This window comes from Schistocerca gregaria, chromosome 8 (assembly GCF_023897955.1).
Source record: "Schistocerca gregaria isolate iqSchGreg1 chromosome 8, iqSchGreg1.2, whole genome shotgun sequence".
In the NCBI taxonomy this organism is placed as follows: domain Eukaryota; kingdom Metazoa; phylum Arthropoda; class Insecta; order Orthoptera; family Acrididae; genus Schistocerca; species Schistocerca gregaria.
In genome coordinates, this window is record NC_064927.1 from 354,951,694 (window position 1) to 354,975,972 (window position 24,279).

The 24,279-nt window shown below is 42.0% G+C and overlaps 1 protein-coding gene across 12 annotated transcripts in view; it reads right to left on the reverse strand.

The window, feature by feature from the left end:
• LOC126284815 (RNA-binding protein 5-like) overlaps positions 1-24,279 on the reverse strand; it is a 116,222-nt gene that overhangs the window by 36,805 nt on the left and 55,138 nt on the right. For all 12 annotated transcript variants that reach the window (XM_049984019.1, XM_049984015.1, XM_049984026.1 and 9 more), the window contains 2 exons: positions 23,450-23,903; positions 1,836-2,060 (listed from right to left, as the gene is read on the reverse strand). In XM_049984019.1, coding sequence (XP_049839976.1) covers positions 1,836-2,060; positions 23,450-23,903 — 679 coding nt within the window. The remainder of the gene's footprint in view (positions 1-1,835; positions 2,061-23,449; positions 23,904-24,279) is intronic.

Genomic DNA, 24,279 nt, shown 5'->3' on the forward strand with positions numbered 1-24,279 from the left:
CAAAGTGATTCTAACTTTCTGACAATTTCCAAATAAAATGTGTCACAATAATAACAAACTGACTGGACACAAGTGTCTGTTACCACGAACAGTTTCTACTACTTCTTACAACTTATAATAAAGTTTATAGCACAATGTACATGGATCTCAAAAACATGGGAGCAGATCACTCTCCAGTTTATGACATACTGCTGCCCTCACACCATTAATGTCAGCTGTGGACATATCCATTTGCTTAACACAGTGAAATGGTGACCTATAAATCTCTTTAGGTCACAGATATTGTTGTTTGGATGACATGCACATTGTTCTACAACACTGAAATCAGATTCAGTATGTAGTACACTGAGTGATCGTTGTGAACATATGTTAATGATTTACGCAGACCTGCTTGGTGAGGTGTGTCGCTGAAGGACCAGACATGACAACTTAGGTGCACATTATTGGGCTGGACCAACCACACTATGTCTCTTGGCATACTACTGCTTTTTAGCTGTACATGAAATGTCAATAAATGTGGCCAAGACCCAAATAAAAAAGTGGATCAATAAGGAGTACATAAATTAGCTAATGCTAATAATGCAACAGTATTGTCTCACAGATAAAATCCTGAAGTACCATTTTCTCAATAGCATCTTTCTATACTCTTGTTTTTAATACATTTTGCCTTTCTAAGTAACATCTAAAATAATATGTACCACTTATTCCACACATGATCAATTCCTAAACTCATCCCCACCCCCACCAGCCAGTTAATTTTAGGAAACATTGCTAATCTTGCATTGTAACAATTTACTTCTTTTTCAGCTCGAGCACCAACAAATATTCACAATCACGCTAAGAAGCAACAAATCCAACTTTTGAATCGATCAATTACCAATTATATGAATTAGTTAAAGGCAGACTGGACACAAGTAAACCCAATTGACTATTACACTGTAAAATCGCAGAGACATCCATGAAGTATGTTAACATAACTGGGTTTCAAGGTTTGTATAGTAAAGGGCTGCTTTCAATATAGTACCATTATTATTTGCAAAGACTTCAACTCTCACCCTCCCCCCCCCCTCTTAATCACTATTTGTAAATAAGCTATGCTGTATGAATAAATCATATACTTGTGACGATGTAAATAGCATACTGAAAGTTTAATTGTGAGGTGGGCTGGGATGTGAACCAAGACATCTGCCTTTCATGAACAATACTCCTTCAACTTTTCAATTTGGTTACACTTGACAGAGCAACACACGGTTTCAGTCAACCGAAACCTGTCTCTCTTCAACTCATACACCACAATCTGGTTACACTTGACAGAGCAACACACTGTTTCAGTCAACCGAAACCTGTCTCTCTTCAACTCATACACCACACTAGCATACAGTTTCACTGTATCACAAATGTTTAAAAGTTCAAGTAAAAAAATGAACTTTTTGTTTCACTATTTTTTATGCATAATATTGGAGAATACTGTCTACACACTTCATGCAAGGAGGAAAAAATAGACATGGAATACAGATTAGAAAAAAAAGATTCTCATAAATAAAAGTAAATGATAATTTGAACAGAGTATTTAATCACCATCAGGATCACAATATAAAATGTTGGTATTACTGGTCACCTTTAATGAGATGATGTTTAATGAATAGACATCATATGACTGTAATGGAAGACATAATCTGACACAAAGGTGGTATTCTAAAAGCCAGACATCATTAACACAAACAATTTACGCTGTGATCCTCAGAAAGAAAAAAACAGTTGAAATAAAAAGTGTTCATGGGTTTTCCAACACGTCTTTTTGGATATAAAATTATATCTAATTACACAGTACATACCGTAAGTCGACCTTGTAAAGCACCATGAAGTTGCACAGAATCAAGGACAGAGTTCAGTTCAATGTAGCATACACCTCTTGATGTGTTGGTTAATGGATCACGCCCCATCCGGATACTACGAATTGCTGTTGAGGACAGACCTTTGATGGCACCAAGAACAGCTTCTTCAGTTGATAAAACATCAAGATTTCGTAACAACACTGTGTTTGTTGGATGTGGGCTCACCTGTAAAATTTGACATCATTTTTGTAAAAAAATTTTTTTGAAGTCATGATATATATAACCTGAAAATTCATTTCATAAAAGAATTTATACTTACTGGCTGTTAACAATTGGTTTCTGTAGTTAATAACTTTACTCAACAGCTACCAACTCAAAGAGAACTGTCAGCCCAAACAGACTGCTAAAAATGTGTTTATGAATCATATCAAAAACCCATTGTCAATTACACTTAGAAAAATTTCACAAGAGTGTTCTGAACACAATACTGTTTTACCAGGAATCACTGTATTGGACCGCTGTCTACTTAACTTTTTCACCAGCCATGTTGTAAATGATGCTACAGTTTGACATGAAACTTGAAGTTCAGATACCTACGAAACCAGATATAAATATTGGTGCCTTGTCTTCTACATGCACAAGTGATACTTGGTGTTATTAACTTCACAGGCCAAAAGATTATGTGATTGGAACTTTGAAACTGGTTGCCTAATAAAACAACATCAAAACAACAGCTGTTGGTGCAGTATTACTACATTTAATTTTAAAAATGGATTGAAAACAGTCTCAACCACAATAAAACATTTTTTTACAACTTTTACCTGTTTCGGTCAGAATGCAAACATCTTCAGACCTTTTATACCATGATGCTACGCAGCAGCAGTGAACAGAGCAGGCATTATACTCCACAAATGTCAACTGCTGTGTTTGTTGATGTTTGTGCAGTCATAACACCTACTCCGTTCACTGCCACTGTCTACCCTCAAGGTAGAAATGGTCTGAAGATGGTAACATTCTGACAGAAACTGCATTTTTAAAGTAGTTTTAGCCAGACTGCTGTTTCTCCATGAGAAATGTTCTCAAAAGTTACATATAAAGTATTGCCAGAGGAAAAAGGCATGTTACTTGTGATTAAAATACCCTTCTAGCAACAGATGATGAAACTTTCCACATTTGAAACATAATTTAATGATCAATATCTTAGTAACTACATAAAAATAAGACTGAAAGCTGAAAATGCAATGCCCTTACAACAATGGAAAATATAGGATCAATATTAACAACGACAGAGAGGGCCATGCAGCTCATCATTCCAAGATTTTAATTATTGTGGCATAAACCCCCCCCCCCCCCCCCCCCCGAACAGCACCTTTCAATTGCACAGGTGGCAAGTGCCCTTCACTCAACTTTACTGTCCTCTCCTGCCTAGTATCTTCCAGCTTTCTCTGTTGCCGTTACAATATTACATGAGAATGGGCCCTAACGTTTCTAATTGTTCTGTTCTAGGATTGTTGGTAATTTTTTACAGTTTATTCTTTTCTCAGGACATATTCTGTTGTGCTTTGGGTCAACTCCTTCCCCTGATAAAATACGAGAAGGAACACTTACAGCAACTTAGGGGAAGAAAGATTGCTACTTACCCCAAAGAAGTTGCAGACAGGCATAATTAAAAGACACTTACACAAAGCTTTTAGCCACAGCCTTTATCAGCAAAATAGAAACACATCACCGCTTATACACAAAAGCAAGCACACACAAGATCTTGCACCCACAGCCTTCATCACCAAAATAGAAACACATCACCAATCACACACAAAAGCAAGCACACCTCACGTACACACGACCACCAACTCTGGAAACTTGGGAAGGAATGCAACACTCATGTGAGATGGAGGCAGCAATCTGGAGGGCTCGGGGAAGTGTTAATAGTGCATAGGCTGAGGTGGGGGGGGGGGGGGGGGGGGATACTGTCTAGTGGAGTGCATAGGAACTAGAATGCCAATAGGCGCAGCACCAGGAGATCGTGGGGCAGGGAGGTGGGAAAAAGAGGAGCGAAAAAGGAGAGGAGCAGAGAAAGATGGGCACATGCATTGGCAGAGAATGGCAAACAAAGAGGGTAGAAGACGTGAATAGGGAGATGATAGGACAGTGGCAGTGGAAAATATTGAGTGACAGGTGTCGGTATTGTATGTTGTCAGGACAACTCCAATATACACAGTTCAGAAAAGCTGATGGTGGAGGGGAGGGGAGGGGAAGATCCAGATGGCTCGATTTCAGTGGCTGCTACAGTATTCAAACCATACGAATCCTCCCCCTCCACCACCACCTTTTCTGAACTGCGCAGATGGGAGTTATCCTTACGACACATTTCCTGCTCCCATAATTATCCCAGGCTCAACCTACATTAACATACTGTCCCCACATCCTCCACCAACAGTTTCCACCTCCTCTGTCCTATCAGCTGCTCCCTATTCTCATCTCCCATGCTCTTTGTTTCTCTGCAAATGCACCTGCATATCTTCCCCACTCCTCTCTTTTTTCGCTCCTTTTTTTTCCCACCTCTCTGCCCCACAACCTCCTGACACTGCACCTGTTGGCATTCTAGTACTTGCAAACTCTGCCTGACACCATTCCTCTGCCCCCCCCCCTCACCCCCTCCTGTACACAAATATCCCTTCCCTTTCCCCGCCCCCTCCAGACTGCTGCTTCCATCCCCCGTGATTCATGTGCGCATGAGATGTGCTTGCCTGTGTGTTTCTCTTCTGCTGCACTTATGCAAAGCTTTTGGCCACAGCCTAAGTGTCTTATTGTACCTGTCTGCAGCTTAACATATCTTCTTTATGGTAAGTAGCAATCTAACTTTTCCTACATTGGTTATATTCCAATCTGAGTTTCCAGTCTCTAATTTTCCAGAAGGAAAACTTAAGTAGAAAAGGATTTCTGAAATAACAATATGTCTAACTTTAACACAACATTTAATATTAAATTAAGTAGACATGATCCCCCAAACCTTAGCTTTAAGAACAAAGAAGGAACATAGTACATGGTGACGTGGAAAACTGTCAGGCCTTGGCCAAGTACCGGATGATCAAAAAGTCAATATAAATTTTATGTATAAAAGGAGCTGTAATGAGAGAGAGAACCAGATGCGCCAGCAGTCACAGCATATTGACGTTACCTGAAAAGGCGCTTTTAGTGAAGCTGTATTATCAGAATGGGGAAAGTGCTAGTTCAGCATTACGATCCTATCACCATAAGAAGGGGATTCGAACGGGTAAAGGTCTGTTGACAAATGCAGCCGTGTCGAGAATGATTTCAAAGTTTGAAGCCACGGGTTGTTTAGACGATAGACCCCATAGTGGCCGACTGAGCACAAGGCGTAATGCTGCTGAGACAGTTCAGGAAGAAATGGAGACTGCAGCGGGTTCGTCTATGCACGGGCAAGTCAGCGCTTGTGCAGTCACACGAGCATTCCATTCACTACTGTTTGGTTGGCACTGAGGCGTACCCTCCAATGCTTTCCGTACAAAATCTGGAACTGTTACCAGGCGATTTAATGAAGCGGAGGGCATTTCAAAAGATGGCAGAAGATGACGACTGGTTGAGTAACGTGTTGTGGACCAACAAAGCTCATTTCATGCTCCGAGGGTGTGTCATCGCCCACAACTGCAGAAAGTGGGCTCCCAAAAATCCTAGAACTGTCGTGAAAACTCCATTGCATGACGAGAAAGTCATGGTATGGGTTGGATTTACCACATCTACTGGAAATGCGTGATTCTGGTTTTGTAACTGCTACCGTGACGGGTGAGAGGTACCAGTACACCGTATGTTACATCATCCCCAACCTGGCTGATAAACACCTGCTGGAACGTACGATGTATATGCAGGATGGCGCTCCACCCCATATTGCTAGACACGTGAAAGATCTCTTGCACGCGTCGTTTGGTGATGATCGTGTGCTCAGCCACCACTTTCGTCATGCTTGGCCTCCGTGGTCCCCAAACCTCAGTCCGTGCAAATATTAGCTTTGGGGTTACCTGACGTCGCAAGTGTATCATGATCGACTGACATATCTAGGGATTCTGAAAGACAACATCCGACGCCAATGCCTCACCATAACTCCAGATATGCTTTACAATGCTGTTCACAACATTATTCCTCGACTAGTTATTGTTGAGGAATGATGGTGGACATATTGAGCATTTCCTGTAAAGAATATCATCTTTGCTTTGTCTTACTTTGTTACGCTGATTATTGCTATTCTGATCAGATGAAGCGCCATCTGTCGGACATTTTTTGAACTTTTGTATTTTTTGGGTTCTAATAAAACCCCATGTCATTCCAAGCATGTGTGTCGATTTGTACCTCTCTATCTACATTATTCCGTGATTTATTCACTTTTCAAATTTATACTGACTTTATCACCTGGTGCTATGAAGAGCTCCTAAACAGAGAAGTGCCATCTGAGACAGTCAATTAAAATCGAAAAGAACAAACTGCAGAAGAGGTCGGGACAGGACATTCACAAATATCCTGGTGAAGCTGGGATCATTGCAGAGCTCTAAGTATGCTAATGAGAATAAAATCATCGAAATGACACATATTGCACACAAAATTTGGGAAGACTAGCAGCTTCCAGAAGTATGGATGTTAGACTACATGCAAAAAAGGAGCCGAGAAGCTAGAACATGGGAAAAACAGAAGAATAGCATTAATGCCAGTGACCTATACAACATTCTCATAAGAAGTACTGAATAGAGATGAGAAGCGACTACTTTCACAAATTTGTGAATAAGGAGGAAGCTTCAGAACTGGAAAATCACGTGCAGAACAAATGCCTAATCTGAAACTGGTAACTGCATATCAAAAATAGAGAAGTAAGAATTTTATGCTAACATTCATAGACTTCAAGAAAGCTTATGATTTTGGACATACACCAACACTGTTCCAAATTTTGGAAGAGATGAGTTTGACAAAAAATTGAGTGGACTGATTAAAAAGACCTTATGCAAAACATCAAAGATCACGTCCCAAAGGAAGATTTCATACTTCTTCAGGATCAAAACCAGAGTCAGACATGGGAGCAGACTGCCCCTATGCTTTTTAACTGCATCCTTGATTAACTTGACCAGGGAAAAGCGACAGAAATGAAAGGAGTGGAACACAAATAGGATGCAAGAAAAAAGGAATATGAGGAAATTGTCTCGCATTTGCGGACGATATTGTGATAATGTCAGAATCATTAGATGATCAAACCACACAACACAGAGACAGACAGCTAAAGCAGGTCGCTAGTTCTCCATCGAGAAAATACAATATATGACTAACATCAAGATACTTCCTTGATGGATAACAAGAGGAGGTGGTAAATTCAGAATGAGGAGAAATTCAAACTACCTATGAACATCTACGACAGGAACACTCTTTCAATCAATGCAAAATTAACATTTTACCAGACAGTAAACCACACGGAATCCTCATATGCAGCAGAAAGTCTGTATCTCGTAAAACAGGATTAAATTTGAGTGTAGAATGTGTGGAATGAAGGATTCTCAGTAGTATATTGGGACTTTGAAGAAAAGGAGATGGTCAGTGTAGAAGACCGAGAACTATATACTCATAGAGAGAATCTCTAACACCATCAAGAAAAGAAGGAGCATATTCTTTGGACACATCCTTAGAATGACCCAGGGGAAGCTGTCACATCAGATAATATACTTTCAATTATGTAAATTAAAAGCAGGAGGAGGATAAAGGAAAGGAAAGGGAAGGAACTCATTATATAAGCTACATCAGGACTTCATTTGGTATCAGTGGTGATGAGTAAAAATGTGTGCTGGGTAGATGATTAACCACTGCACCAACCCAGACACAGTGTTAATCACAAATGTGCCGACTATCTTGGTATGTTCCTCAGTTGAGCCATGTTCCCACCTAGCACCACCATATACCTGCAGTTCCTGTCCGTGTTCTCCATGCTCACTAATTTTAGATTCCCACTGGAGGTTGAATGTAAATGTGCATCTGCACTGGCAGTTGTTGATTCATAGCCGATGGAGATGTCCAAAAGAACAGACACTCCATTCATATAATTGATATGCCTCAATGGGATATGAATCCACAACAATGAGTGATGCACATTTATTTTCAACCTCCAGCAGGTATGTAAAATTAGAGAACACGGAGGACACTGAGGGGGCTGTGGATAAGTGGTAGGACGAAGTGGAAATTTGGGTCAGCCGAGGAGCATGACAAGATAGCCTGGGCATTAAGAAACTTCCTGGCACATTAAAACTGTGTGCCAGACTAAACTCGAACTAGGGACCTTTGCCTTTCGCAAGGCAAGTGCTTTACCATCTGAGTTACCCAAGCATGACTGATGGCCCATCCTCACAGTTTCATTTCTGCCAGTACATAGTCTCTTATCTTCCAAACTTCACAGAAGCTCTCCTGTGAACCTTGCACAACTAGCACTCCTGAAGCTGTGGGAACAGGCTGTGAGTCATGCTTGGGTGGCTGAGATGGTAGGGCACTTGCCCGCAAAAGGCAAAGGTCCCGAGTGAGTCTCGGTCCAGCACACAGTTTTAATCTGCCAGAAGGTTTCATACCAGTGCACACTCCCTTGCAGAGTGAAAATCTCAGTCTTAACATTTGCAATTAACACTGTGTCCAAATGGTGCAGCGGTGAATGCAGCTGCCTAATAAGCAACAGATTCCAGGTTCGAACCCCAGTCCGGCATGTATTTTCACTCATCACTAATGATTCAGCATAAAGTCTTGATGCAGATGACATCAGTTCATTCTCTTACCTCTCCTTCCCCCCCCCCCCCCCCCCTCTACCTTCAATTTACATAGTATATATCACAGCTGTGGATTCAGTGTGGTGTCTGTTCTTTCAAACATGTCTGAAAGCACAGACACCACACCTTCATATAATACAGTTTCTTGTGAACAGGATGTAACACATTACATATTCCTAAGTCTGCCACATGGCAAGAAACACACATTTGACAGCATAAGGCCAAAAACAAAGAAAAGTTGAGTAGGAATTAATGAGCAATCAATCAAGTGCAGACTCAGAACCTTTGGTAATGAACAACCCAATGGTGTATTCATAATTTCCCAACCAATTTTATGTAGAATTATTTGAAAATTTGGAGGCAGTAGAAGCTTCTGCACTTAAAACTAAGTGTTGGATCTTTAAACTTTCTCAGCAACATTTTGTGAAAAGAATGTAGTCTTCCCTCCAGGGATTCCCTTTCGAGTCCACAAAGCATCTCCATAATACTTACATGGCGATCAAACCTACCGGTAACAAATCTACATCTACTGAAATTTATAATATCAAAGGTTTTTGTTTTTGCATTTTTTGGATGTGCTGGATGTTTAGAATTGTGTGTGCTTCATTTTTGGTATCATGTTTGTTTTAGAATGGTGTCATTATACTTATTGTAACACACATACTTTGTCCCAGCCCAAACGCCACTAGTACCCATGTGGATATCCCATTACTTTAATTTTATTGCTGAGGTTAAATATTCTATTCCCCCCCTCCCCCCCCCCCTCCAAAGGTGTAATGACTGACTCATGGTGACCATGTTGTATACACTTGAAATAGGGGTGTCCAATATCTTGATGACATCACAGATCAAAGCAGACATTGCAACTGCAACTTTCAGTAATCCCAAAACTTTATGACATAAAAAAACATATGCTTCATGTACCAATCAGCTTTCATGTGTCCTGTGATGATGGATTTAGCAATTGGAGTAGGAATGATATCATGGAGAATTGATAGCAATAGACTCTTCTCTACAGAATAAAAAACTCAATCTCAAAATAACACACTGGCTGTGGACAGGTCATTCTCTGTGATACTGTCACACTGTAACCAGAATCTAGATCAAAACAAAAGGCAGAGTTGTCAAGTGAAGTACTATTCTCAGCACAGCTAGAACAGAAGAGAACTGACTCCTGGAGGAAGAGATCTGTTATTTATAAATACAGCAAATACTCCAGAATATACAAACATATGCAATTTCAAGTACCTTCCAAAAATGATAAGCATTAAATAACAAATAATTACCAGTGATCGAATTTGAACTGGCAACCTTCAGCACACCAACCAATGACTTTATCCAATATACCTCACAGTATGCAGTAAAGCTTGGAGCACTGCTCCCTCTGTGAAGTTCTCATTGGAGCTAACTACAGCGCCCTCGATGTAGAACTTGTCAATGGGCCCTGTATATGGCAGCACTAGAGGATCCTCAAATTCTGGTCAGGTTGTCACATCATCTTCACTATTAAGAAGCATTGAAACTAGCACCCTTATCAAAGCTTCACATTCATCATCTCCTTGAACGAGAAGCCCCCACAATCAATCTGCGCCTCAGGACTGTAATCAAAGATCAAACTTCTGATAATCCAAAAATTTCTCATTATTACATCAAGAAACACATTTGGAGGACACAGATAATGTGCTTGTACTTTTGTCTTCTTGATGAAGGGTCATAATCCTCAACTTCGTACGTGACATCTGACAAGTGAAATGATATGGCCCAAAGTATCACTTTAGGGACTTTACCAATCCTTGTGATGAAATGTTTCACATAGTCATCCTATCATCCAGTTAAAACAGTAACAGTGTATTCATTGTCAATTCAGCCTCACAACCATGGAGCAAAAACAACTATATGAAATTTGTATTGTCTAGCTTTGCTGTCTTGAATGTGAATGTCAGCATGAGCAATACTGTATCCTCTCTCTGTCTGATATCAGCATACATCAAGAGCATGCCTGCAAATGTGTTATTAAAGTGTTCTGTGAGATCATTTGTCTGTGGGTGGTAGGCAGTTGTCATCCTGTGGATGAAGCTAGTGTGATGTTACCTTTGACATTTGTCTCGACATGTAAACTTTTCCACAATCAGAGATCATCACAAAGGGTGCTCCATGCTTCAAAATGGTAACTTCTACAAAGAACATTGTAATTTCCACAGCTTCATTAGTGGTCACAGGTCTGGAGACAGTGTAGCAGATAAGGTAGTCAGTGCAGACTATAGTCTATTGATTCCCATTTGTCGACTACGGGAACCTCTCCAAGAGGTGAATGCTGCAGGTGGAATTAGTACAAGGTGCCCCAGAGGTAACTGTGGCAAGCATTTTCGCCATACGCTTTTCCTGCAGTGCTCACATAGTATTTAACAGATAGAAACCTGACCAGTGACACTTGAGTCTGATTCTATCAAGAGACTTCACGAATCCCCTGTGCCTAGATGCTGGAGCATTGCAGAAATACGTCAGTATAGTTGTAGACAAGCTGGGATGAAGAGCAACTTCTCTCACCCCATCACATCGTAATTCTGTTTATTCACACTGGATGTGTTTTCTGCATTCTGTGGTAAGCACAGCTCTGTTGCCGATGTAATGCTCACCAAACGAGGCTACCAGTGTTGAGATTTGGTGTTCAGGTCACTATGAAATACTTATCATCTGATTTTAAGAAAACTGTTCAGTGAAAAAAAAAAAAAAAAAAAGAAAAAAAAAAGAAAAAAAGAAAAGAAAATGGTTTTCGCACATCTTTCAGTCTGGTATCTTCGCTTGGAACTGAATTTCTTTCCATTATTCATCACAGTTACTGTGCTGCATCAAATTAAGTAAAACAATACACAATATTTTCAAGAGTTTGCAGACATAAAAACACCTGCATAAACCTTGCATACGGTTGATTTTAGCTCGTACATTTTTGGGTATGAAATGTAGATAAGATATCGCAATTTTATTTAGAGCTGAGAGCAGAACGATATTTCATTTAGTTCTCTAATTACTTGGTTTTTATATGCCCTGGATGGTCACGCATGAAGTGTCTACTTCCATTCCCAAGCATCAGGAATCACATTGTCATAACAATTATCGTATTTCATAAATTGTTGAAGATATCAAAATGAGGTTTTTTGCAAATGATTGCATACAAAAAGATACATATACTTTATGATAAATACTTAAATCTTTTAATTCAATGAGACATGGAAGTAGTTTGTCAACAGCCGTGAGAGATTGGCAGAATGGGATGCGCAAACACATCTACACAGCTTAAAGGAAAATCCAGAAGCTGTGTTTAAACTCGTCCTCAGGGCCTAGGGAGTGGCGGAATGTGACAAGTGAACTCAGCCACAACATTTGGAATTCTGCCTCAAACAGTTCATTTTCTGTTCAAAACTTCTATAGTCTTCAGCAATGATGGATCTTCCTTCCCTTCAGTACCAATATCATTTAATGCAGCAATAACTTAAACTTCATTCAAGCTGCTGTGTTCTGCTGTAATATTCCTTAAAAGGTAGTTGGCATCCTTGTGTTTGCTTCCATTTTTGTATACTATCTTGCCAGCTGACCCAACAGGTCCTTCAGGCTTTTCAGCCAGAAAGAGAATTCTGATCTGTCACAACACTGAATTGTTCAGCAAACATATACAGCTGGAATTTGTTGATGGCCCAAGCAACTGCAAGACACTCCTCCTCGGACTTTGAGAGTACTCTGGAAGCATAAGCTACCACCTTTTCACAATCTTTCTGAATTTGTGATCAAACTGTTCTTATTCTATAACTGCTAGCATCAGTGTGAAATTATCTCAGCATTCGTGTCAAGTCTTAACGAGAAGGGAAGATCTTTCTTGCACTTTATTCCGGGAAAATTTGGTGCCTCCCTGCAGCAGTTCTTGCAAGAGACAGCCCTTAATACAGAATCATTAATAGTATGGGCACATTACAAGAAAACCTCTCACATTACAAACGTGCCATTGAATAGGAAAATGTGTAACTGCTCTTATCATCTTTGGATCAGGGAGACAGACTCCACCGCCATTTACTTAGTGTATCAATACTTATGTCTTGGGCAGTAAAGAGGCACTTTTACAGATTCCAGCAATGTAATAACAAGTTGAACAAATATATTTCAAGGAAGACGCAATACATGAAAGTCACAGATCAAGTAAACAGAGTAAGATGTGTGTACACTTTAACAGTCAAATTATAACTGAGTCCAAGTCTAGCGGCCGCCGGCTGGCTGGCCACTTAGGTGGCGCTGCTGCTGCTGCATGGCTGGCAGACAGCGCCACATGTAGAGGACACGTGTAACTGCGCGGCAGCACTTTGAAAGATAGGCGAGTCACAGCACTTTTCCCCCTTTTGAATTTTTTGCAACAGGCCTAGATGGAGGTGGCCTGTAGATTGCTAACGTCCATAGGTGTTGTTTGACTGGCCGTAAATTCTCGAGGAGGCGGCTTCCCCTATGGACGGAAGTGTTCCCGATGATAACGGGTCGAGATGCCAGCAGACGTGGGGGTCGAATCTGCTGGGGCCCTGTGCACCAATCTGCCCATTGCGGCAAGTCCGGTTGTTATAACAGGAGACATGGGCAATGTGTCCATGTCCATAGGAGAAGGAGGCGAGGCGAGTAGAATTGCTCCGACAGATGATGGTCATCTGGTTCCTGCATGGGCACGTCTCCTGATGGCGGCAGTTCTTGTGCTGGCACCAATATGATGGTGAGAGGACTGCGTTGTGAGTAATGAGAGATTCCAGTATCCCAAGAGTCAGGTAGAGCCAAAGGTGGTGTAGAGTCAACTGGAACAGGCGTTGCCTGCACACAGTTCTTGTGCTGGCACCAATATGATGGTGAGAGGACTGCGTTGTGAGTAATGAGAGATTCCAGTATCCCAAGAGTCAGGTAGAGCCAAAGGTGGTGTAGAGTCAACTGGAACAGGCGTTGCCTGCACACGAGGCCGAAGCTCGTCTGAATGATGCACAGCAACACGTGTGTCCGTCAGGATTTCAGACAGGCATTGGCCACAATGTTGTAAGATGCGGCCAGGACTCCATTTTGGCCACCTGCCATATCCCCTTACCCATACAAGGACGTTGGCAGCGAACCCGCAGCCATAGATGAAGTAGCATGCGGGGCTGTCGACCATCTAAGAGCTCAGCCGGGCTGTGGTCGCCCATGGGGGTGAAATGGTAAGGAGCCAGAAATTGGAGAAGCGAATCATCAGCAGAAGTCAGGAGTTTCCTCATCTGAGCTTCAAATGTGCGGACCAGTTGTTCAGCCTCACCGTTTGACTGTGGATGGAACGGAGGGCCATGACATGCATGACGCCGTGGCGGGAACAAAAATCCGCAAAATCGGAAGAGGCAAATTGTGGACCATTATCAGTAACAAGAGTAGAGGGAAGGCCTTCCAAATAGAAAATGCGAGCTAGAGCATTGGTGGTTGCCACAGTGGTATGGGGCCTTGCAACGGACAATGAAAGGAAAGTTAGAGTAGGCTTCAATAAGGAGAAGTACCGAAAAAAGGTCCTGCAAAGTCAGCATGAATACGCTCCCAGGGCTTCTCAGGCAAAGGCCACAGTGACAATAATGACTTCGGGGCAGCGGCCTGTGACGCAAAAGGGCTGCCAGCAGCGACCATGTGTGTGATTTCAGAGTCGACGCCGGGCCAGTACACATGACAGCACGCCAGAGATTTTGTGCGAGAGACACCCCAGTGCCCTTGGTGAAGGAGGCGCAAGACCGAAGCATGCAAAGATGCAGGTACCACAACACGCGGCAAAGCATTGTCGGTGGAAAGGAGGATAACACCATCTAAATACAGCGTAAAACCCGGGAGAGGGTAGGGTCAGAACCCGTAGCAGCCGCCAGCCGGTCCCCAGTGATGGGGAACCCGTCCACAACCCGCTGTTCAGCAACATCCAGGTGGAAACACAAAAGTTCGTCTCTGTCGAATGCCACATCAGGACCCATGGGAAGGCGAGACTGTGCATCAGCATTCGCATGTTGAGCCGTCGGCCGGAAATGAATCTCATAATTGAAACGAGACAAGTGAAGAGCCAAACGCTGGAGGCGGTGTGCAGCCTTATCAGGAAGTGACATCGATGGATGAAACAAGGAAACAAGTGGTTTGTGATCCATAACAAGATGAAATTTGGATCCATAGAGAAAAAACACCAAACTTATGAAGAGCATAAATAATGGCCAAAGCTTCTTTTTCAATTTGAGAATACTTTTGTTGGGCATCCGTGAACGTTTTGGGGGCATAAGCAATGGGTTGTTCAGAACCGCCAGAAAAACGGTGCACAAGGACTGCACCAAACCCGTATTGAGAGGCGTCCGTGGCAAGAACAAGATGTTGGCCAGGTTGATAAGTAGCCAGGCATGGGGCCTGTTTCAGCATAGCCTTCAATTTCTGGAAAGCCACATTGCAGGACGCGAACCAGTGAAAAGGCACGTTTTTATGCAACAGGCAATGCAACGGCTGAGTCACCGAAGCAGCAGATGGTAAAAACTTGTGATAGTATGTTATTTTCCCCAAGAACGCCTGCAGTTCCTTAACAGATGTAAAGCGAGGAAGGGCATCGATCACAGCGACAGTTCTGAAGCAGACAAATACCATCCCAAGAGAGCTGAAACCCCAAGTATGTGATAGATGCCTGAAAAAATTTTGATTTCTGAAGATTACACTTAAAGCCGGCAGTCTGTAAGACATGAAAAAGTGTGCGGAGATTTTGAAGATGTTCGTCAGTGGCGGAGCCAGTGACAACAATGCCGTCCTGGTAATTTATACACCCAGGGAAAGTAAGCAATAATTGTTCCAAGAATCGCTGAAAGAGAGCAGGGGCGCTGGCAAACCTGAATGGCAATCGTTGGGTAATTGATAGAGGCCGAAAGGCGTGTTAAGGATCAGAAACTTGGCCTCCAGCAGGTTTAGTGAACAATGCTTCAGGTCGAGGCATAGGGTAAGTATCGATAAGGCATTGAGCATTTACAGTGGCTTTGAAATCGCCACAGAGACGAATATCACCATATGGCTTAGCAACGACAACAGGAGAGGACCACTCACTGGAAGTGACAGGAAGCAAGACCCCTGAAGTAGTGAGACGATCCAGCTCCCATTTGACCTGATCACGAAGGGCCACAGGAATGGCTGAGCCTGAAAAAACTTAGGCCGAGCAGTGGGTTTGAGCCTGATATGAGCTTCAAAGCCGTTTGCACGGCCTAACCCACGAGAAAAAAGGGACGAAAATGTCGTCGACAAGTGATCCAATTGAGCATAAGGAATAACATCAGAGGTGATATTGACAGAGTCATCTATGGAGAATCCAAAAACGCGAAAAGCATCGAAACCAAAAAGATTCCCCGCGTTACTATGGTAGACCACAAATATGGCAACAGTGCGAACGACATATTTGTAAGATACCTCAGCATCAAATTGTCCCAACACAGAAAGCTGTTGTTTTTTGTAAGTCTGTAATTGTCTAGTGACAGGTGACAGAATTGGAGAACCCAACTGAAGATTGATAGTGGCAGCAGAACCAATATCCACCTGCATGTGAACATCTCGACCAAGTATATGGACAGTGAGGAATAACTTCCCTAAAAGGGAAGAAGTACAATTGACAGACAACCCAGAGGAATAACTTCCCTAAAAGGGAAGAAGTACAATTGACAGACAACACAGAATCAGAATCAGTGTCACATTCATGAACATCATGTATGCGGTTGGATTTGCAAACGGATGACACGTGACCCTTTTATTTGCATTTGTGACACACGGCCCAAAATTGTGGACAATCTTCTCGTGAATGTTTTGTAAAGCACCGCAGACACGAAGGAAGTTGCCGTGGGTTTTGCTGCAGTTTCTTAGAGGTTTCTTTACGGTTAGGCCGAGGCTGCGCTTGGGAGCGTACAGCACGAGAAATTTCAAAAGACTGAGCGATGGATAGGACTTCATCTAGAGTCGGATTTGCCAACTGAAGGGCACGTTGCCTAACTTCTTCGTCGGGTGCCGATCGGGTAATAGCATCCCGTACCATGGAATCGGCGTAGGATTCTTTGTGAACTTCAGTAACAAATTGACACTTTCTACTGAGGCCGTAAAGTTCAGCAGCCCAGGCACAATAGGACTGATTCAGTTGTTTCTGACAACGATAAAAGGCAACACGAGAGGCTACCACATGCATTTGCTTTTGAAAATAGACGGACTGAAGTGAGCACATTTCAGCAACGGACAAACACACAGGATCTTTCAAAGGAGCCAATTGCAACAACAACCAATACATTTGAGGTGAAATCCACGAAGGGAACAGAGACTTACATGTTTGTTCATCCGCGACACGAAATGCCAAGAAGTGCTGTTGAAGAATTTTTCGTAATCAGACCAGTCTTCCGCCATCTCGTCGTGAGGAGGAAAAGTAGGTAGACAATGATGAGAGACGCCCAGCATTTGATGCTGCGATGAAATCACGAATTGCATTTGTGAGAAGCGTCTGCTGTTCTCTAAGAGACCTTGCAACAGTTGCTCTAAAGTAGCCATGGAAACATGTAGGTCAACGATGGAAAAGAAAAATCCTATCCTCGTCACCAATTGTAATAACTTCAAGTTAAACAAGTATATTTCAAGGAAGACGCAATACATGAAAGTCACAGATCAAGTAAACAGAGTAAGACGTGTGTACACTTTGACAGTCAAATCATAACTGAGTCCAAGTCTAGCGGCCGCTGGCTGACTGGCCGCTTAGGTGGCGCTGCTGCTGCATGGCTGGCAGACAGTGTCGCATGTAGAGGACACGCGTAACTGCGCGGCGGCACTTTGAAAGATCGGTGAGTCACAATAGGCAGATGCCTGGAATCTGAACACTTTAACATGGTTGTCAGAACCTCTCCCCACACACAAATGTGCATGAGCATAACTTTTAACTCAGAGAGACCACCAATAGTTATGAAGTCAAGTCTTTTCGCAGTAGGCCTTGCTTTGCTCCTCTCAAGCAGTCTCGGGTATCATCAATGTATGGCATTGGGTAAACATCTTTTTTTGTGATTTTGTTCAGTCAGTGTTAGTTTACCACAAGAACCTTGTACCATCCTCCTCCTTCAAAGAACCAAAGGAGAGTACCAAGGAATCTTTGAAGGTTCCATGACATCTTGGCAGCATCTTCTTTATTCCCTCCCAGATTGTGTGCCGTTAACCAGTGATACTTTACACAAGTGCTTGCTAAATGGTGGAGTTCCCCAGTGTTGATTCAGTGTTTGACCTTGGGGTACTTGGTCTTCCTTTTTTCCAGTCTGGATCTGACGGCATCTGAAGTTATCATAGAACTGCTAACACTTACATATGTTGTTCCTCGGTCAGGCCGAATCCTACTGGCAGGCTGACAGTAACTTCCTCCCCTACGTTGTCTGTAGTGGCAGTGAGCACAATTCTTTGTTGATGATACTAAGCTGCCATTCCTGGACTGCTGAAGCAGTCCCTAGGCACGTATCTTAAGGGATGATTTGTGGCTACACATGACAACCAGTGATACAAAGTTTTCATCGGTCACCTACAATACTTACAATTGTTGCTGGCAAGTGGATTCCTTTTGTGAGAATGAGCAGTATTTTGCAATCCACAAAATCTTCAAAGGTAAAATAAGCATCTCAATTAATGACTGGAACTCTTTTTGTTGATGACACTAGGATAACAACATCTTCAACGACAAACAACCGCCTCACCAGACTACATTACAATAAAATGTTGAATCTGAAGGGCGCCTATGCACTATCATTGATAGCTGCAATACATGTTCCTATCAGCTGCACTTCTTTTCCATTTGTGACTTTCAGCATAATTGCTTTTATAACAGTCTTCTTTAGTTGGTGGTGATAACCATTCAGTATTACAGAAAATGAAGCCCCCCCCCCCCCTCCCCAGAGCTCACTAAAGGCCGGACAGGCTGTCCGTCGATAATGACGTTAATGTGACTTCCCGACAATGACTGTTGCCCGTGAAGGATTAGTATCTGTAGCACCCTCACCTCCATAGATGGTCTCCATGCTTAGTTTTCCTGAATTCGTTGGATACGTGAGTAGCTAGTATACAGTAGGGGGACTGGCCTTGTCCAATGACCTGGTCCACAGGTCAATTATAATCGTCTGCAGTTTTATTTACTTACATTTATTCATTCATGGAATGTCTCATAATAAAACAGGACTTGTCAAAGTAATACAATGCCCACCAATAGCCAAAATACACTGAAGTGCACAAAGAAATTGGTATAGGCTTGTATATTCAAATACAGAGATATGTAAACAGGCAGAATATGGCACTGTGGTCGGCAACATCTATGTAAGACATCAAGCGTCCGAGCAGCATTAGATCGGTTACTGCTGCTACAATGGCAGGTTATCAAGATTTTGAGTGAGTTTGAATGTGGTATTATAGTCAGTGCACGAGTGATGGGACACAATCTCCAAGGCAGTGATGAAGTGGAGATTTTCCCGTATGATCATTTCACGAGTGTACTGAGAATATGAGAAATCCAGTAAAACATCAAATCTCAGACATCACTGAGGCTAGAAAAAGGTCCTGCAAGAACAGAACCAGCAACAACCAAAGAGAATCGTTCAATGTGACAGTAGTGCAACCATTCTGCAAAATGCTGCAGATTTCAATGCTGGGCCACCAACAAGTGTCAGTGTGGAAACCATTCAATTAAACATCACTGATATGGGCTTTCGGAGCCGAAGGCCCACTTGTGTGCCCTTGATGACAGCATGACACAAAGCTTTAAGCATCCCCTGGGCCCATCAACACCGACATTGGACTGCTGATGACTGCAAACATGTTGCCTGGTTGGATGAATCTCGTTTCAAATTGTATTGAGCAGATGGACTTGTATGGGTATGGAGACAACCTCGTGAATCCACGGACCCTGAATGTCAGTAGGGCACTGTTCAAACTGGTGGAGGCTCTGCAATACTGTGGGGCATGTTCAGTTGGAGTGATTTGGTACCCCTGAGATGTCTAGATACAGCTCTGACAGCTGACACGTATGCAAGCATCCTGTCTGATCACCTACATCCATTCATGTCCATTGTGTATTCCGACAGACTTGGACAAGCCCAGCAAGATAATGTAACACCCCACACGTCCATAACTGCTCCAGAAACACACTTATGAGTTAACATCCATTGTCCACCAAACTCCCCAGACATGAGCATTACTGAGCATATCTGAGATGTCTTGCAACTTGCTGTTCAGCAGAGTTCTCAACCCTCTCGTAGTCTTACAGATTTATAGCACTATTCACATGGTGTCAATTTCCTCCAGCACTACTTCAGACATTAGTTGAGTCCATGCCACTTTGCATTGCTGCACTTCTATGTGCTCGTGGAGGCCCTACATGATATTAGGCAGGTGTATCTGTTAATTTGGCTCTTCAGTGTGTAACACACAGCACGAATAACATGCTTTAAGAAAATAGGACAGGAGCCTATGTAGGCAGGACAGGTGTCAGACGTGGCCTTGATTTACAGATCTACCCTGGCATTTGCCTTAACTATCTAAGAAAACATGGAAAACCCAAATCAGTATGGTCAGACAGTGCAGTTGCAGTGTCTCGAATATGAAGTCTGTGCTCTAAAAACAGTTGCGCTGCTTCATTCTGTACCTCTCTATCATAGAGGCATGAATATAACTGTTGTGATGGCAGACATCTGGTGGCATAGTTGTTCTGAAAATCATCATCATCATCATCATCATCATCATCATCTCTCTCTCTCTCTCTGCAGTAGTGTACAATTTGTCCAGAGTATCCACAATGCTTGGTTGATTGCTGCAGCTCATGCCCGTGTTGGTGGAGTCCATTCTTCTTTGCACATTTGATGGCGGCAGAGATTCTTATGAAAGATTGATACACCTCTTCGTCAACATCCTCTAATACCACTTGATGTATGGGGTATCTCTATAACCACCTGATGTATGAGATCAATATAAATGGCTGCTATCTCTTGCTTACTTGGTCTGACTGTTCTGGCTACCATAAAATGCTGTACTACTTCTCTTACATGGCATATGCGAGAAGCAACATCAGGGTGGTCTTCCACAATTGCTATAGAAATCACTTTTACGAGTCGATCACACCTCTTCCGTCCAAATCATTTCTGTTACGCTTCCTCAATGTACTGGTCCTGCTTGAATTCCTCAACTGTTGTGACATCCTTTACCAGAAGAGATAGTTACACATCTTCTGCAATTCCTTTCATCAAAGTGTGTGTTTTTATCAGCTTAAGTCGTATTCGGATTCAAATTGTGGCATACAGCTAAAAGTTTCTGTATATAAAACTGTGTCACTTCCCTGTGACTGTTCTTTGATTGTTCTTCTCCCAAACGAACTTGGCATCGACAGTCGATGAAGGTTGTCGTCATTTTGACCAACAATTTTTTCCAGCTATCAGGCTGCTCTTCATTGTTCTTTAACCACTGTGGGGGCTGTGTCACCCAAGTAAAAACAGACATTTACCAAACATCATGTCATCTCACCAGTTGTATTTGGTGATTCAGTCTAATCCTTTCAGCCATTTCGACCAGCATCACCCGAATACACTGATGGGTGCCTGATGTCCCACTGAATTACTGATGGTTTGGAATGCATTGATCTACTGAATATGCAGGTCACAAGAGCAATGTACTGCTTGTAATCTGGTTCCTGCCCATGTAGGTGACGGCTTTCACACTGCCTAATTGGAGCCACGCTGGTGTAGAGGTTTGAAAGTAACTGACATCTCCACCAAACAGTTTCACATCGAAACCAGAATCAAATCTAAATCTGAAATTAGAGTTGTCAATGAATACAACACTTAGCACAAAAAGCATGTGTTTTATGAATATCAATATACCGTTAGAACAGGGATAGGCCTGAACTCCTAGACAGTGTGTGCTGCTTTTTATATAAACACTGAATATTCCAGAATATATAAACATTACAAATGTAAGAAATTCAGAGAACCTTCCAAAAATAATATGAACCAAATAACAAATACCTTGGTGGTTGTGTTTGAACCTACAGCCCACTAGCCAATGACGCTAACAGCTATGCCACGTTGCATGCACTTGCAAAGATTTTTTTTCTACCAGGTGTGCGTGACTGCTAGGCATCTATGAGAACTTTTGCTGTTCGAAAAAGAAACTGGAAGACTAAAGCTGCGTAGTGGACCACCAAAGACAAAAGGTCATGGTAACCCAATCTGGGGCACACACATTTAATGTCTTAGGAATAAGTTAAACAAAATATTTAATGCTGACAAGCTCAAGTTGAGTGTTAGTGATAATCATAAAATTGGGAAAAGCACAAGTGACTCTTGTCTATAACAAGAGTAAAAGAACGGACCCACAAAATTTACTAAAATTACAGACCAACACCCCCAATGCTGTTTTGCTGGAGAATTTTTGAACATATTCTCAGTTCGAATATAATAAATTTCTTTGAGACGGAAAAACTTCTGACAACAAACTAGCACAAATTTAGAAAGCATCGCTCATGTGAAACTTGGCTTGCCCTTCTCTCTCACAATATTTGTGAACCACATGTGAAGGGTAACAGGCAGACTCCATATTCCTAGATTCCCGATAATCATTTGACACGGTGTCCCACTGCACACTGATAGCAAAGGTATGAGCATACGGAACAGGTTCTCAGATAAGAGAGTGGCCCAAACTTCTGAAATAATGAAACTCAGTACATTGTCCTGATGGCAAATGTTCATCAGAGTGTGATATGATGACTTTTATTATCTATATACATAAATAACCTGATGGACAGGGTGAACAGAAATCTGTTGATGCAGTGGTGTACCGAATGGTGTTGTCATTGAGCGAATGCAGGAATGAACAAGATGAATAGACAACATTTCTAATTAGTGTGATGAGTATTGAACAATTCTATGTTGTCTGACTTCAGTAATAGTTGTTTGTTGTTCGACACAGTCATATTGATTAAATACATGTAACACTGCAAAATAATATGAAACGGAACGAGCATGTAAGGACAGTAGTAGGGAAGGCGAATTGTTGACTTCAGTTTACTGGGAGAATTTTAGGAAAATATGGTTCATCTGTTAAGGACACGTTGTATAGTGCACCATTGGGATCCTCAACAGATTGGATTAAAGGAGGGCATCAAAGCAATTTGGAGATAGGCTGCCAGATTTGTTACTGGTAAGTTTGATCAATAGAAGAGTATTAAGGAGATGCTCAAATGGGAATTCCTGGAGTGAAGATGACCTCCTTTTCAAGAAACGCTGTTGAGAAAATTTAGAGAACAAGCATATGCAGTTTCTGTGGATGATTCTACTACTGACAAGATACATTTCACCTAAGGACCATACAGATAAGAGAAATTAAGATCCAACAAAGGCATATAGACAGTTGTTTTTCCCTCCCTCCATTTATGAGTGAACCAGGAAAGGAATTGGCTCCTGGTGGTACAAGGTACCATCCACCATGCACAATATGGTGGCTTTCACAGTATGTACATAGATATAGATGGAACACCAAAGAATTGACACACAAACATTTGAATTACAAGCATGTCACTGAATTAAATTGCCTAGCAATCAATCTTACCTTAAAATGTATATGTGAAACAAGTTCTAAAACAGTGAACAACAATAATAAAATTAACGACATAAAACATCTCCTGTTACACTAATATTGCTGAAATAGCCACTAGACATAAAACATCTCCTGTTACACTAATATTGCTGAAATAGCCACTAGATCACTGCAAATATTTTTTGTACTCACCTCATCACTACCTTCACCTCCCTCTTCACTCTCCTTGCGGGATGCGCCACATTTGAAGCAGGCATCTCGTCTTTTGAAATTATTCGCACCACATTTCACACAGTGCCAGTCCTTTAATTGCACAGCACCTCTGTCTCCAAAACCAGGTGGGTCCTTTGGGATACTGTAGTACATTTCTGCTCGATACTGGTCTTGAAGAACTAATGTCCCACCCTTTCGTTGCATCCATTGGGTTGCTTCAGCTACTGTATTAAATTCAACAAAAGCAAATCCCCGTGACTGACCAGTGTCTTTCTTACGGATGAGACGGATGTCCCTTGGCATTAAATTGCACTGAAGGATGTCCTTCCGGATATCATTTTCAGTTATATGGTATGCCAAGCCCTTAATCATCACAGTGTTGTTGGGAGCTTGGTTTCGGTATGCGTCCGAATCACGACTGCTTCCACCTCCCCTGCAAACAGGCAGATTTACTTGTTATGTGCTGTAATTACTCAACACAAAATATACATAATATTCAACTATGCAAGTACCACAGGGAGACCCACTAATATGAATGTTTAATACTATACTTGCTTAACATAATGTCAAGCACGGCTCGTCGTTTCGATCCTGGGGAAGACTGGGACATTTAAGGATTGGGACTAACCTAGAACTTGGGCTACGCTACAGATCAGTCTGTCACAGCCAAGATTTTTCATGCGGGGAGGGGGATGGGACAGTAATATCACACTCTTGTAAAATATTTATGCACTTTATCTTCTTTCCATTTAACAACAAACTCCTAAATAACATCAAAAGCTAACTCCTAGATAAAATCTAGAGGCAGA